The sequence below is a fragment of the Bidens hawaiensis genome, unplaced genomic scaffold (genome assembly GCF_021521415.1).
Source record: "Bidens hawaiensis isolate Kalapana, Puna unplaced genomic scaffold, B.hawaiensis_p1.1 tig00015918_1, whole genome shotgun sequence".
Taxonomy (NCBI): Eukaryota; Viridiplantae; Streptophyta; class Magnoliopsida; order Asterales; family Asteraceae; genus Bidens; species Bidens hawaiensis.
In genome coordinates this window covers 126,848-138,931 of record NW_027492426.1, presented here as the reverse complement: position 1 = coordinate 138,931, position 12,084 = coordinate 126,848, and the positions used below count along the sequence as shown (strand labels likewise).

The 12,084-nt window shown below is 37.1% G+C and overlaps 1 protein-coding gene across 1 annotated transcript; it reads right to left on the bottom strand.

Moving 5' to 3' along the window:
* Window positions 1–6,951: 6,951 nt before the first annotated feature.
* LOC143550032 (uncharacterized) lies at window positions 6,952–8,109 on the bottom strand. Its single transcript, XM_077040770.1, has 2 exons — window positions 7,476–8,109; window positions 6,952–7,302 (listed from the first exon to the last, which is right to left on the bottom strand). The coding sequence occupies exons 1-2, from the start codon at window positions 8,095–8,097 to the stop codon at window positions 7,217–7,219; spliced, it is 708 nt and encodes a 235-aa protein (XP_076896885.1). The 5' UTR covers window positions 8,098–8,109; the 3' UTR covers window positions 6,952–7,216.
* Between the last annotated feature and the right edge of the window lie 3,975 nt (window positions 8,110–12,084).

The window sequence follows — 12,084 nt, the reverse complement described above, 5'->3', positions numbered from 1 at the left end:
TACGGTCAGGATACCACCAACTTAGGGTCCATGAGGAAGATGTGCCGAAAACAGCCTTCCGAACTAGATACGGCCATTATGAGTTCTTAGTGATGCCTTTCGGGCTAACTAATGCGCCGGCTGTATTCATGGATCTGATGAACCGGGTATGCAAACCATACTTGGACAAGTTTGTGATTGTGTTTATAGATGATATTCTGATTTACTCACGGACCAAGGCCGAGCATGAGCAACACCTGAGATTGATTTTGGAATTGTTGAGGAAAGAAAAGTTGTATGCGAAGTTTTCCAAGTGCGAGTTTTGGCTTAGAGAAGTTCACTTTCTCGGTCACGTTGTAAACGAGAAAGGAATACACGTTGATCCTTCCAAAGTCAAGGCCATCGAAAACTGGGAAGCGCCAAAAACCCCAACTGAGGTGAGGCAATTCCTAGGACTAGCTGGCTACTATCGACGCTTCATTGAGAACTTCTCCAAGATAGCTCTACCTCTGACCGCGCTAACTCAGAAAGACAAGAGGTTTGTTTGGGACAAAAATCAGGAAGCAGCGTTTCAAATGTTGAAACAAAAATTATGTAGTGCGCCAATTTTGTCTCTGCCCGAAGGGACGGACGACATCGTCGTTTACTGCGACGCTTCACATCAAGGACTCGGATGTGTCCTTATGCAGCGAGACAAAGTCATAGCATATGCCTCGCGCCAACTCAAGACCAATGAAAAGAACTACACAACGCATGATCTGGAACTTGGAGCGGTTGTCTTCGCGCTAAAGATTTGGCGCCATTACCTCTATGGTACAAAGTGTATAATCTTTACGGATCACAAGAGCCTTCAGCATATATTTGATCAAAAGGATTTAAACATGAGGCAACGAAGATGGGTGGAGTTGTTGAATGATTATGATTGTGAAATTAAGTACCACCCTGGAAAGGCGAATGTGGTAGCAGACGCGTTAAGTAGGAAGGAGCGAATAAAAACACTACGAGTCAAGGCCCTAAGGCTAACCATTCACACAGATCTCTCTACCCGCATCCGAGACGCTCAGCAAGAAGCCTTGAAACCAGAGTTTGTTAGAAACGAATGCCTTGGGGGTATGATTAAGAGTTTGGAACTTAAAGAGAACGGCAATCTATATTTCGATAACCGCATATGGGTCCCTCTCAAGGGAGGATTGCGCGAGCAAGTACTAAACGAAGCTCACAAGACACGGTATTCCGTACATCCTGGCGCAGACAAGATGTACCAAGATGTTAAAACGCTGTATTGGTGGCCCAATCTTAAAGGCGCCATCGCGACGTATGTCAGTAAATGCCTGACGTGTTCGAAGGTAAAGGCTGAATACCAGAAACCATCAGGGTTGCTTCAACAACCAGAAATTCCCATGTGGAAGTGGGAACAAATCTCTATGGACTTCATCACCAAACTGCCAAGGACACCTGGGGGTTACGACACGATCTGGGTTATTGTGGATCGGCTAACTAAGTCAGCGCACTTCCTGCCGATCAAGGAAACCGATAAGATGGAAAAGTTAGCCCGATTGTATATTCGAGAAGTAGTTTCAAAACATGGAGTCCCAGTGTCCATCATTTCTGATAGAGATAGTCGGTTCACATCAAGGTTTTGGAGATCGTTACAAGGAGCTCTAGGTACTCGCCTTGATATGAGTACAGCTTATCATCCTCAAACGGATGGGCAAAGCGAGCGAACAATCCAGACATTGGAAGACATGCTACGCGCGTGCGCAATCGATTTCGGAGGTAGCTGGGATACTCATCTCCCATTGGTTGAATTTTCTTACAACAACAGTTATCACACAAGCATCAAGGCTGCGCCGTTCGAAGCTTTGTATGGGCGCAAGTGTAGATCCCCACTGTGCTGGGCTGAAGTGGGTGACAAGCAAATGACTGGTCCAGAATTGATCCAGGAAACAACAGACAAAATTTTTCAGATAAGGGATCGCCTTAAGACAGCGCGCGACAGACAGAAGAGCTACGCAGATGTGCGAAGAAAACCATTGGAGTTTCAAGTAGGGGATAGAGTACTGTTGAAAGTCTCTCCATGGAAAGGAGTCCCCCGTTTCGGCAAGCGAGGAAAGTTGAATCCGCGCTACATTGGACCATTTGAGATCCTGGAAAGGATCGGTCCGGTTGCTTATAAACTCCGTTTACCCGCCGAACTCAGTGGAGTTCATGACACGTTTCATGTGTCCAACCTCAAAAAGTGTTTATCTGACGAAACGTTGATTTTGCCGTTGGAAGAGATTCACATCGACAAACAGCTGCACTTCGTAGAAGAACCGATAGCAGTAACCAGTTGGAAAGAACAAAAGTTACGCAGAAGCAGCATCAAGTTAGTAAAGGTTCAATGGAACTCGAGGCGTGGGCCTGAATTCACTTGGGAAAGAGAAGACCAGATGCGCATGAAATACCCACACCTCTTTCAGAACGTGGCTCCTGCCAGCGACGTCTCCTAAATTTCGGGACGAAATTCTCTTAACGGGGGGAGAATGTGACACCCGGTAAATTCCCAATCCCTTAAACCAAGTAATCAACCTAAATATTAGGTAATTATGTTATATGCGCCTTGCGCGAGCGCGCCATGTTAGTCAGCGCGTGCATTTGTTATGTGCGCCCTGCGCGAGCGCGCCATGTTAAGAACCAGCGTGGGCATATGTTATATGCGCCATGCGCGAATGTTTTGGCTTTATGTTTTCATGTACCTTAACGTTATGTTGTCTAATGGGTTGACCATCCCGCATGATGCTAAGGCGGGTGCATCCTAAATCGTTTATGCGCGTGCGGAAGGGAACTAACCTCCCCGCATGGCGGGAACATTGAGAGCTAGTTTGTCTGAAGCTCTAGATGGAATTGACTTCAACATAACTGATCACTATGTTGAAATACCAAGACCACCTGGAGAATCTACAAATGAAACTCAATGTCCCTAACTGCGAGAATGTTACGCACCTACCCGCAGCAAAGAAATGTCCTTCACGCAGAAAGCTATACGCACAAAGTAATACGCACAGAACACTTAGCCTATTCTCCAGGCGTAAGGAGATTACTCCCGCCCAAAAGGAAACAGTAGCGTGTTTCAGAGATTTTCCACTTTTTACTGTACACTAACAAAAGTACCTGAAAAAGCACTGTAACACGAAAAGTCAACTATCAGCCACCCTATTCTCACCAACCCCAGACCTGCATGCCCTGACCAAATCAAATCAAAATCTTTTATCCACTACTCCACTTTTAAATAAATAATAATAATTTTCATACTTTATCATCATTACCCCTAGATATGAAAAGATTACAATCCCCTAAAGCAAGGGATTGTGTTCCCTCGAGTTTGCCTATAAATATGTAACCTAAGTTATCACCCAAAACACACTTCAAAGAACTACAAACTTGCACTAATCCTCTCCCAAGCATCCGTTGTTTTCAGCTCCGATCCTGTTACTAGGTAAGCCGAGAATATAACCTTGAGATCTACTTTCCAACCCTTATATTCTCCTATTTCTTGATCTTAATATATATACTTCTTGTTATTTAATCATATTCTAGACCTTCAATTCCGAGGCCAACACCAAGAAAACCCGAATCTCGATTTAATCCCTTAACAAGAACCACAGGTGAGTCTCACAGCCCCTATTCTCGCTGTTTTCACTGTTTTTTTTAAACTGCTTTCGGGGCGAGGGACACGTACTTAAATAATGTTTTATCATGGTATACTTACAAGCTATGCAAGCGATTATGTGTTTAAATTATATTTCATGATGAGCAATGCGAACGGTTATCTAAGGTTTTCGATGTATGTGCGCTAGAACTCGAGTAAGTGATCACTTTACCATTGGAACTCTAAGGGTAGGGACTGCTGGTTTGATCCACCCACTCGTAGGGGTCGCGCCTCTTTGCATAGACGAGTGCCTAGTATGGTCATGGGGCAGTACTATGGGTTTGAGCCCGCTCGTAGGGGTCGCGCCTCTTTGCATGGACGAGCGCCTTGTTTTCCGGCACAACGTCCGCGCGTAACCCGCGGGACGGAATTATTGATTAGCTCGTAGGGGCAGCGCCTCTTTGCATAGACGAGCACGGTTTTTCAGAAATGTCCACGCGTAAACCGCGGGACGGCATTATGTTATTTAGCTCGTAGTGGCAGCGCCACTTTGCATGGACGAGCACACTTCCAGTAATGATCGCGCGTAGCCCGCGGAACGACTTTTATCAGAAATATGTGTCAGATCTATGTTTTCATACGGATTATCAAGTATATGTTTAGACATGAAATCATAAATGTGTTTCAATATGATTTTATCAAGACTATGATGCAATGCGATTTATCAAGTTACTAAAACTTGTGAACTCACTCAGTTTATACTGATTCAAATGTTTTTACGTGTCTTTCAGGAGATAACTAGATAGCGCATGGAGTCACACTTAGAGCACCTCACGCTGAACATCTAAAACTAGCTTTTTGGAAGATTTTAGTTCTATCCCTTCGATGCGCGTGGTTGTACCCACCGCGCAAGGGGATATGGCGTGGAAATCTTCAACAGTTTTTGTACTTGGATGTTTTTATGTAATTTTTAAACAATGTAATGTATTTGTATTAAACATTTCATGCGCAATGAAAATCTTTGAATGTTTGCAATGGCCCGTGCTTAATTATCAATCCCCACTCGCGCGCGCCCGGCTGATTCCGCCGCTCGGGGCCGGGTGTGACATTACAGGATACAGAGAGGCCTCTCTCACGATTTGTGTCACCTTCCACCCCCCCCCCCTCCCTCCGCCTGCCACCACCGTGCCGTGACTGAAATGAAGTTTGCTCTAGGTCTTTGTTACATTTAAATTGATTTTCATTCAAAAGTTACGACGACCCATTGTGAGTAATTTTTTTTCAAGTTCGAGCAATTGAACGAAATCATAATGAGCGTGAAATTCTTCTCTGTTGATCCTTTGATCATACAACAGTCATGCATTCTTACCTGCAATCTTAAGTAAATTCGATGGTTTTGGTATAAACTAAAATACGAATGGAGTTTATACCAAAACTATCGATCAAAGTTATGTAGAAACTAACATTTTGTTTTATCAAAGTTCTGATAGTATTTGCCAAGTTGAAAATGTAAGTGATACACTTCAAGAAAGTATTTACTCATAACATTTTAAATAGATTAAGAATTTCTGGATTGCCAAATCACTAAGTTAGTATTAAAACTTAGGGTTCCAATCATACTTTTTAGAAATGAAATGGAAAAAGACTTTTTAGTCATGTTATTGAGGCTGAAATAATGTTTGGAACCAATATTGGTCATGGTCAGTTGTTTTGTTTAATTTATTCTACTTTATAATACATCTTGGCCCATCTAAAATTACAATATTATTTATCTAACCCATGTATCATACGGGTTTCTAACATAGTATATTTATATAAACAATACTTATTTAAAAATGTATGTATAATATTTATTTTAAAAAATATTCATATAACCAATATTTATTTAAAAAAATATTTATAAAAACAAATATAACTTTTTTGTGATCATCCGAATTATCAACCCAAGTGCAAGCTAAATCCTCTTCCTCGACCAGTTCATCCTCTTAATTGTCTTACCACTTTCATGAATTGTATTTCTTTGCAAGTTATGGTTTGGTATTGAGAACAACCACGGGTGGGTTCAAGTGTTTGTGAACGTACATGGGCGTGACTGTGTTAACTGTAGAAAAACATAGGATCGAAATATGGGTATAAGGCAATGTGTAATGGGGCGTGGAGTTGGGCGAAAAGGGGCGAGAACACCCCCCCCCACCCACCCCCGGCGATATGTGGACGAAAAGGGGCGGGGTTCTTTCGTCGCCGGTTGGTTTAAATAATATTATTATTATAATAAATTGACCGTTGCAACGGTAAAAAAAAATTAATTAAAACAATATATATATATATATATATATATATATATATATATATATATATATATATATAAACATACACCTTCTTCTCCATTTCATACACAATTCATACCCAAATTCTTCAAAAAATCTATCAAAATGAATCCTACAAACAACCCCAACCGAAACCCGTGGAACTTACCGCTATCATGACATAAATGATCAAAAACACGAAAAGTTAGTTGAGGAACTCAACGATACCATGAGAGAAACCAACAAACAACACGAAAAGATTGCCGCTATGATGGAGTTGCGGGAAATGAGTAACAAATACGAATCCCTCAAAGCGGCCGGGTCACACGAAGAGGCCGCATTGTTGCAACGACGACGCGTAGAAAAAATGCACAAATATTATGGATATTACTATTTTTTTAGTTATGTATTTTTTTTTGTATTTCTTCTTAATTTTAATGCATTTTTATTTAATTATTTAAATAAATTGGTTTTTATTTGATTAGTTTAATTATAAAAAGAAAATAATAAAAAAAATATATCGTGGACCCAGTTTGTAGCCCCTACACCATTACACCCAAAAACAAATTCTCACCCCTTCCTACCCGATAACATTAATTCATTTACCCCATTATATTCCCGACATAACTTATATTATTATTATTATTATTAAATATTGTTGCTAAGTGGATACCTCAACAAAAATAAGTAATCAAACAACATACATAAATTTATATGAAACTTGTTTACCCAGTTATTTTAGAGATTCTACGATAAATATCATTGTTCATTTGTTATAATCAATTATTTATAATTTGTCAAAACCCGATAGATACTCAATGGGTTTTTGATTGGGTATACCCGACGGGTTTGCCCGATACCCGACGGATAATTACCCGACATAAACCTGGCGGGTTTGAGACGGGTTTTACTAATCGGGAATGGGTTTAGGATTGCCTAAACCCATCCCAAACCCGAACCGTTGCCATCTCTAGGTTGAGGCTTGGGAGGGTAGCTATTTGGTGATTTTGTGTTTGTATACAGCTATGAAATCCCAAATATTTGTGAAGTGGAACACAAAACAAAATACAAGCAAAAGATATCGTGCATCATTTGAATCATTTTCCTGTCATTCATACTTCTGATGAAGCAATCAATCACCTTTTACTTTACAAAAACCCTACTTACCCCTCTCCAAGTACATATCCATACTCATAGTCATAGGGTCATATATTTCTTTCTAATATTTTATGATGATGTTACCAGAACCAAAGTACTTAATTAAATACATTAATATATGTTATATCTTCTCAACATTTCTTCATATGCTGCTTCTTTTCTCTTCATCAACGGAGATCCGAGTCCCCGGAGATGGAGCACTTCCGGATCTTGACAAAACATTAGACCCTGTAACAAACACATATTTTTAATTAAAGTTAAATAAATAAAATTTATCAAAACATTCAAAACAATAAAGTGGTGGGTCAAGTCGCCATTGTTTTTCAAATTAGCAAAAACCGATCCTACTAAAACATAATAAGCTACTCATTATTAACATTCCCCCAAATAATATATATTACCTTGAGAAGGTGAATTGTATGATTTTTTGCAGTGCAGAATGGCGCTTTGGATTCCATCTTCCGTATCGTTTATGTTCATCCTTGCCGCCACAACGGGAGACGACGAGCGGTTTTTCCCAAAATGCTTAAAAACCGACGTCGGTTTCGGTTTGGATCTTCTGGAAGTGAGAGGCTTAATAATAAGATCATTCAAGTACCTGTCAACAACGTCCTTTGAGAACCGCTTCGACTGCATCTGATCACTTTTATCTCTTTTGAGCAGAGAGCTGATGGTAACCACCTCTTGCATCTCCTTGACGGATTTTGATTTGGTGGTGTGTAGCCCTAGCATCAGCACTCTAAACGGTGACCTTGGAGTCGTCTTTGTATTTGTATTGGACGAGTCCAAAGGCAAAAGTTTCCTCTTACTATTGTTGGTGTGTGGGGACGAATGATTTGACTTGGAATCTTCATCAGGTTGTTGGTAGTGTGTGTCATGGAAGCCACTAGTAATAATGTTGACTTGTGGAGGGTCGTTATGTGTTGAAAAGACTAAATCATAAAATGAACCTTCGTCGTCGTCGTCGATGGAGTCTCCGACGCCGGGGTTTCGCCAGAATTTGAGAAGGCTGAAGACGTCCATTAATGAATGGTGAGATTAAATGGGTGGGTGGGTATAAATATTAATATTAAAGGGGTGAAGCTTTCTCTTGGTTTAATGGTAGCTAAGCTAAGCTTTTTGCAGTCGTAGTAGTCAGTGAGGAAAAGAAAGACGAGTCGTGTATTTGTATTTGTATTCGTATTTGTTTGATTCCTTGATGGGGTGTAACAATGGCGTCACGTTGCATTTTCCGATGCTTATTATTATTATTATTATTATTAATTTATTTCTTTTACCGTTATTATTATTATTATTCAGGACTTCAACTTTAAACTATAAACACAATTATAATCAAGAGCATTCAAATTTTATTCTTTTAAATTGATTTATCTTTAAATTTTATTGAAAATTTTAATAAAAAAAATACTTAATTTATCATCATATAGACAAATACCATTCTATAAATCTTCGTAGTGATTTGAGTTCGGTATCAATCGATATCAATCTTGAATTTCTCGATTTTTACAAACCTTCACACTTTAAGCTTAAATATAAAGTAAAGAGGACTCGCAACTAACCAAAACTTGTGAGAGGGGTGTTGTTAGTGTTTAAGGGTTTCAAGATAGCTAATTCTATAAATGACGTGCCAATATAATCTGAAAACTAAAGCTACCCGATAGATACTATATGTTAATAAATATAGACAAAGTCCTATTTTAACTTCTTTAGACCATTGGACCAAGACCCTTTGATAGATTTCATATGTTTTCAAAATAAAAAAATATATAAAAATAAAAAAAAAAGACCTACAAGACATGTATGAATCACTCAAAATTCAGAAAAAGGGTTATATCATATGGTAAAATTTGAAGGCGACTTTATTGCAATTTTGTAGCATCTTGTTGATCATTCTTAGAATAGTAATATCACGATAACGCTATAAGGTCAAAATGTCATAGTTTTACATTATGTATACTAATGTAGTAATGTATACTATGTTAAAAAAAAGTGAAGGAAAAGAAAAGTAACCCACTATGTAATAGTAACTTTTGATTTGTAAAAAATTGCTTAAATTAAGGCTAAAAACACCTTTTTATTAAATAAATAGATGGGGTAACAATAGACAAACTTAAAGTTAAAGGGCTGTAAAAGAAATATCCAAAAGGAGGAGAAAAAAGGAAAAGACCCAAAAAGAAACGACTTGTGAGACAAATGAAAAAGGGAAAGAAAAGAAAGGTCCTCAAAGGATAGGGTCAGAAATAAAGTGTATGTCAAAGTGAAGGGGGTTGTGTTGTGAGGTGACTTTTGCTTTTCTTTTCTTTTTTCCTCTTTTTTGCCACTACTTCTAGATTGATTTATTTATTTATATTCGTATAGTACAAAGATTCTATAGCATTGACACACCGACTTCTGTAACAAGACAAATCTGAGAAAACGAATATGTGTTCAGTAAATAACTACATTTATCTTAAATGCATTCTCGAGTCGAGGTCTCTATGAAAACAGCATCTCGGTTACTATAGAGTAGAGGTAACGCTATCTTCATCTTACCCTCCTCAGACTCTACCATAGTTTTGCTATTGATGAGATTTATAGAGTACGATAATGATGATGATGATGATGATCTTAATGCAGTCCAAAAAACCGATAAAACAAAGAGAGCTAAACATTAATGAATTAACGGTCTTGATTGGTTTTAATTTAATTTTCACCGATTTTACATGTAAGTATAATCCATAATCTCGTAAGCAAACCAATGAATCTCATATACATAGTTTAACTCATCATTTACACACTCAAATACATTCTTTTAGTTTTTTTAATGTAGAAATAAACTTAGATGTGAATCATGTGACGGAATACATACTCAGACAACTTTATACTCAGATAACATTATGTGACAATTTATAGATAACAAAACCCTATACTCTAATGATGTACGGTATGAATGTGTGAATTAGTTGCAAAATATCAAAGGTATGACTTATGGGCTAATTACATTGCTAAATTGTATGTATAATATGATATGATATAGAAATTTGTTCATTATTTGGTATGCATGGCATAATGCTTTAGAAAAGATAAAAATGAAAATATGCTTTGTTTGAAAAGAATTTAAAAGTTGAGGGGTGGAAATAAAAGTGAAGGCACGCCTAGTCGTTGTATTTATGAAACCCAAAACCCAAAGCTTTCTTTGCAATAAAGAGTTAAAGACTAAAGAGTAGAGGGTTGGCTGACTGACTAGTGACAACCCCTCTACTACACCCTAAAATTATAAAAGGTTTGACTTTCTTATTCATAAAGGGCCACTTGGACTGCTTGGAATGAGAATAACACAACCTTGTTCCGGATTAGGATATGATTTAGTAGAGTAAGATTTAGGGTGTGTAAGATTGCTTATTTAGGTCAAAACCGATTTTTTTTTTTGTTAAAAGAACTTACTAAATTAATGAATTTTTTAAAATCAGTTTTAAAAAAAAAATGTTTACATTAACTTATGTGATGGAGAAAGCCAAAATGACACTCTTTGAGATGTGTAATAGGGTAAATCCAGGGGCGGCTAGGGCATAGAGCGATGTGGGTGACCGGCCATGACACTTTATTTTCGGGGGCACAAATTATATATACATACACACATATATATATATATCCCTCCCAAATTATATATACATACATACACACACACACACACACACACACATATATATATATATAGAAAATGGTTCAAATAAAAAGAAGTTGTTTCCTAGGAATGGTAAGAACCAATAAAATTTTGACATTTGGCATTAAAACTTATGGTGAAAGAATAATTCTAGGAAATTATGTCGGTTATAATGGTGAAAGAGTAATTCTAGGAAACTATGATGGTTTTTGGTAATTTTAAATCTCAACCATTAATTGATATGATCCAATGGCTTATTTTTAGGATAACCCTCCCCTATATATATATATATATGTGTGTGTGTGTGTGTGTGTGTGTAATTTGGGAGGGATTTATTCTTAGTCTTCCTAGGAAACTACTTATTTTTAGGACAACCCTCCCTAATATATATATATATATATATATATATATATATGAGAGAGGGATATTTTGAGAACTTGATGAGTTTTAAGAACTTTAAGAACTTCATTTTGGACCACACATTTAATTAAATGAGTTTGAATATGTGGCTAAGATTAAATTTGATTAAAAATGAATCAGGAGAAAGAATAAGTATTTTTGATAATTACACAAGTTTAAACTTTAGTTACACATGTGTAAAAAGTTGAGTCGGTGTGTAAAAAACTACGGTAATTTTTTATACATTACTTACACTTACGTATTACACATGTGTAAAAAAAAATTTGTTACGTTGAGTTCTTTCGAGTTCTTAAAGCTCAAATTGGTTCTCAAAAGAAATCAATCCTATATATATATATATATATATATATGAAATAGAAATATGTATAGTTACTATTTTACTCTAATTATACAATACATTGGTTGGTCTAGTGGTAAAAGGGGTTTGTCTTCTAATCAAAAAGTGGAAGTTATAGTCTCACTTGAGACATTTTTAAGTTTATTTTTATACACAAAGTATCTGTACCAAAATTCAACAAAAATGAGTACCAATACCCGTACCGAATAGGCTAAATTGGTACAGGTACGGGTACGTGTACGGGTACGGTACGAATACAAGTACGGGTATTTGATGAGTGGGTAAAATAATATGTTGTTAATGTCTTATATCGTGTATTTTAGCTATTTATATATACCGAACACGATTACTTTAAGTGTTGTTATGTTTGAAGGTGTTTGGTGCTTAAAACGAGTAAAAGCGTCCATCATATATATCATGTTATTTTATATTATTATTTCACACTTGAGTTAGATAGTTCTTGAAATTAAATATATAAAAGAAAACGAAACATTGTGTCACGGATCGTGACATTTGTACAATAAATGAAGATAATTAAAATCAAGTATTATCTTGGATATGATTGGTTAAAAAATGTGTTATTCTTTTATGCAGGAAAACGTTTAATTGC

Coding starts and splice junctions, on each gene's coding strand:
- LOC143550032 (XM_077040770.1), bottom strand. CDS start 8,097: ATGGACGTCTTCAGCCTTCTCAAATTCTGGCGAAACCCCGGCGTCGGA. Junction 7,303..7,475: donor ATACAATTCACCTTCTCAAG/GTAATATATATT, acceptor TGTTTGTTACAG/GGTCTAATGTTTTGTCAAGA.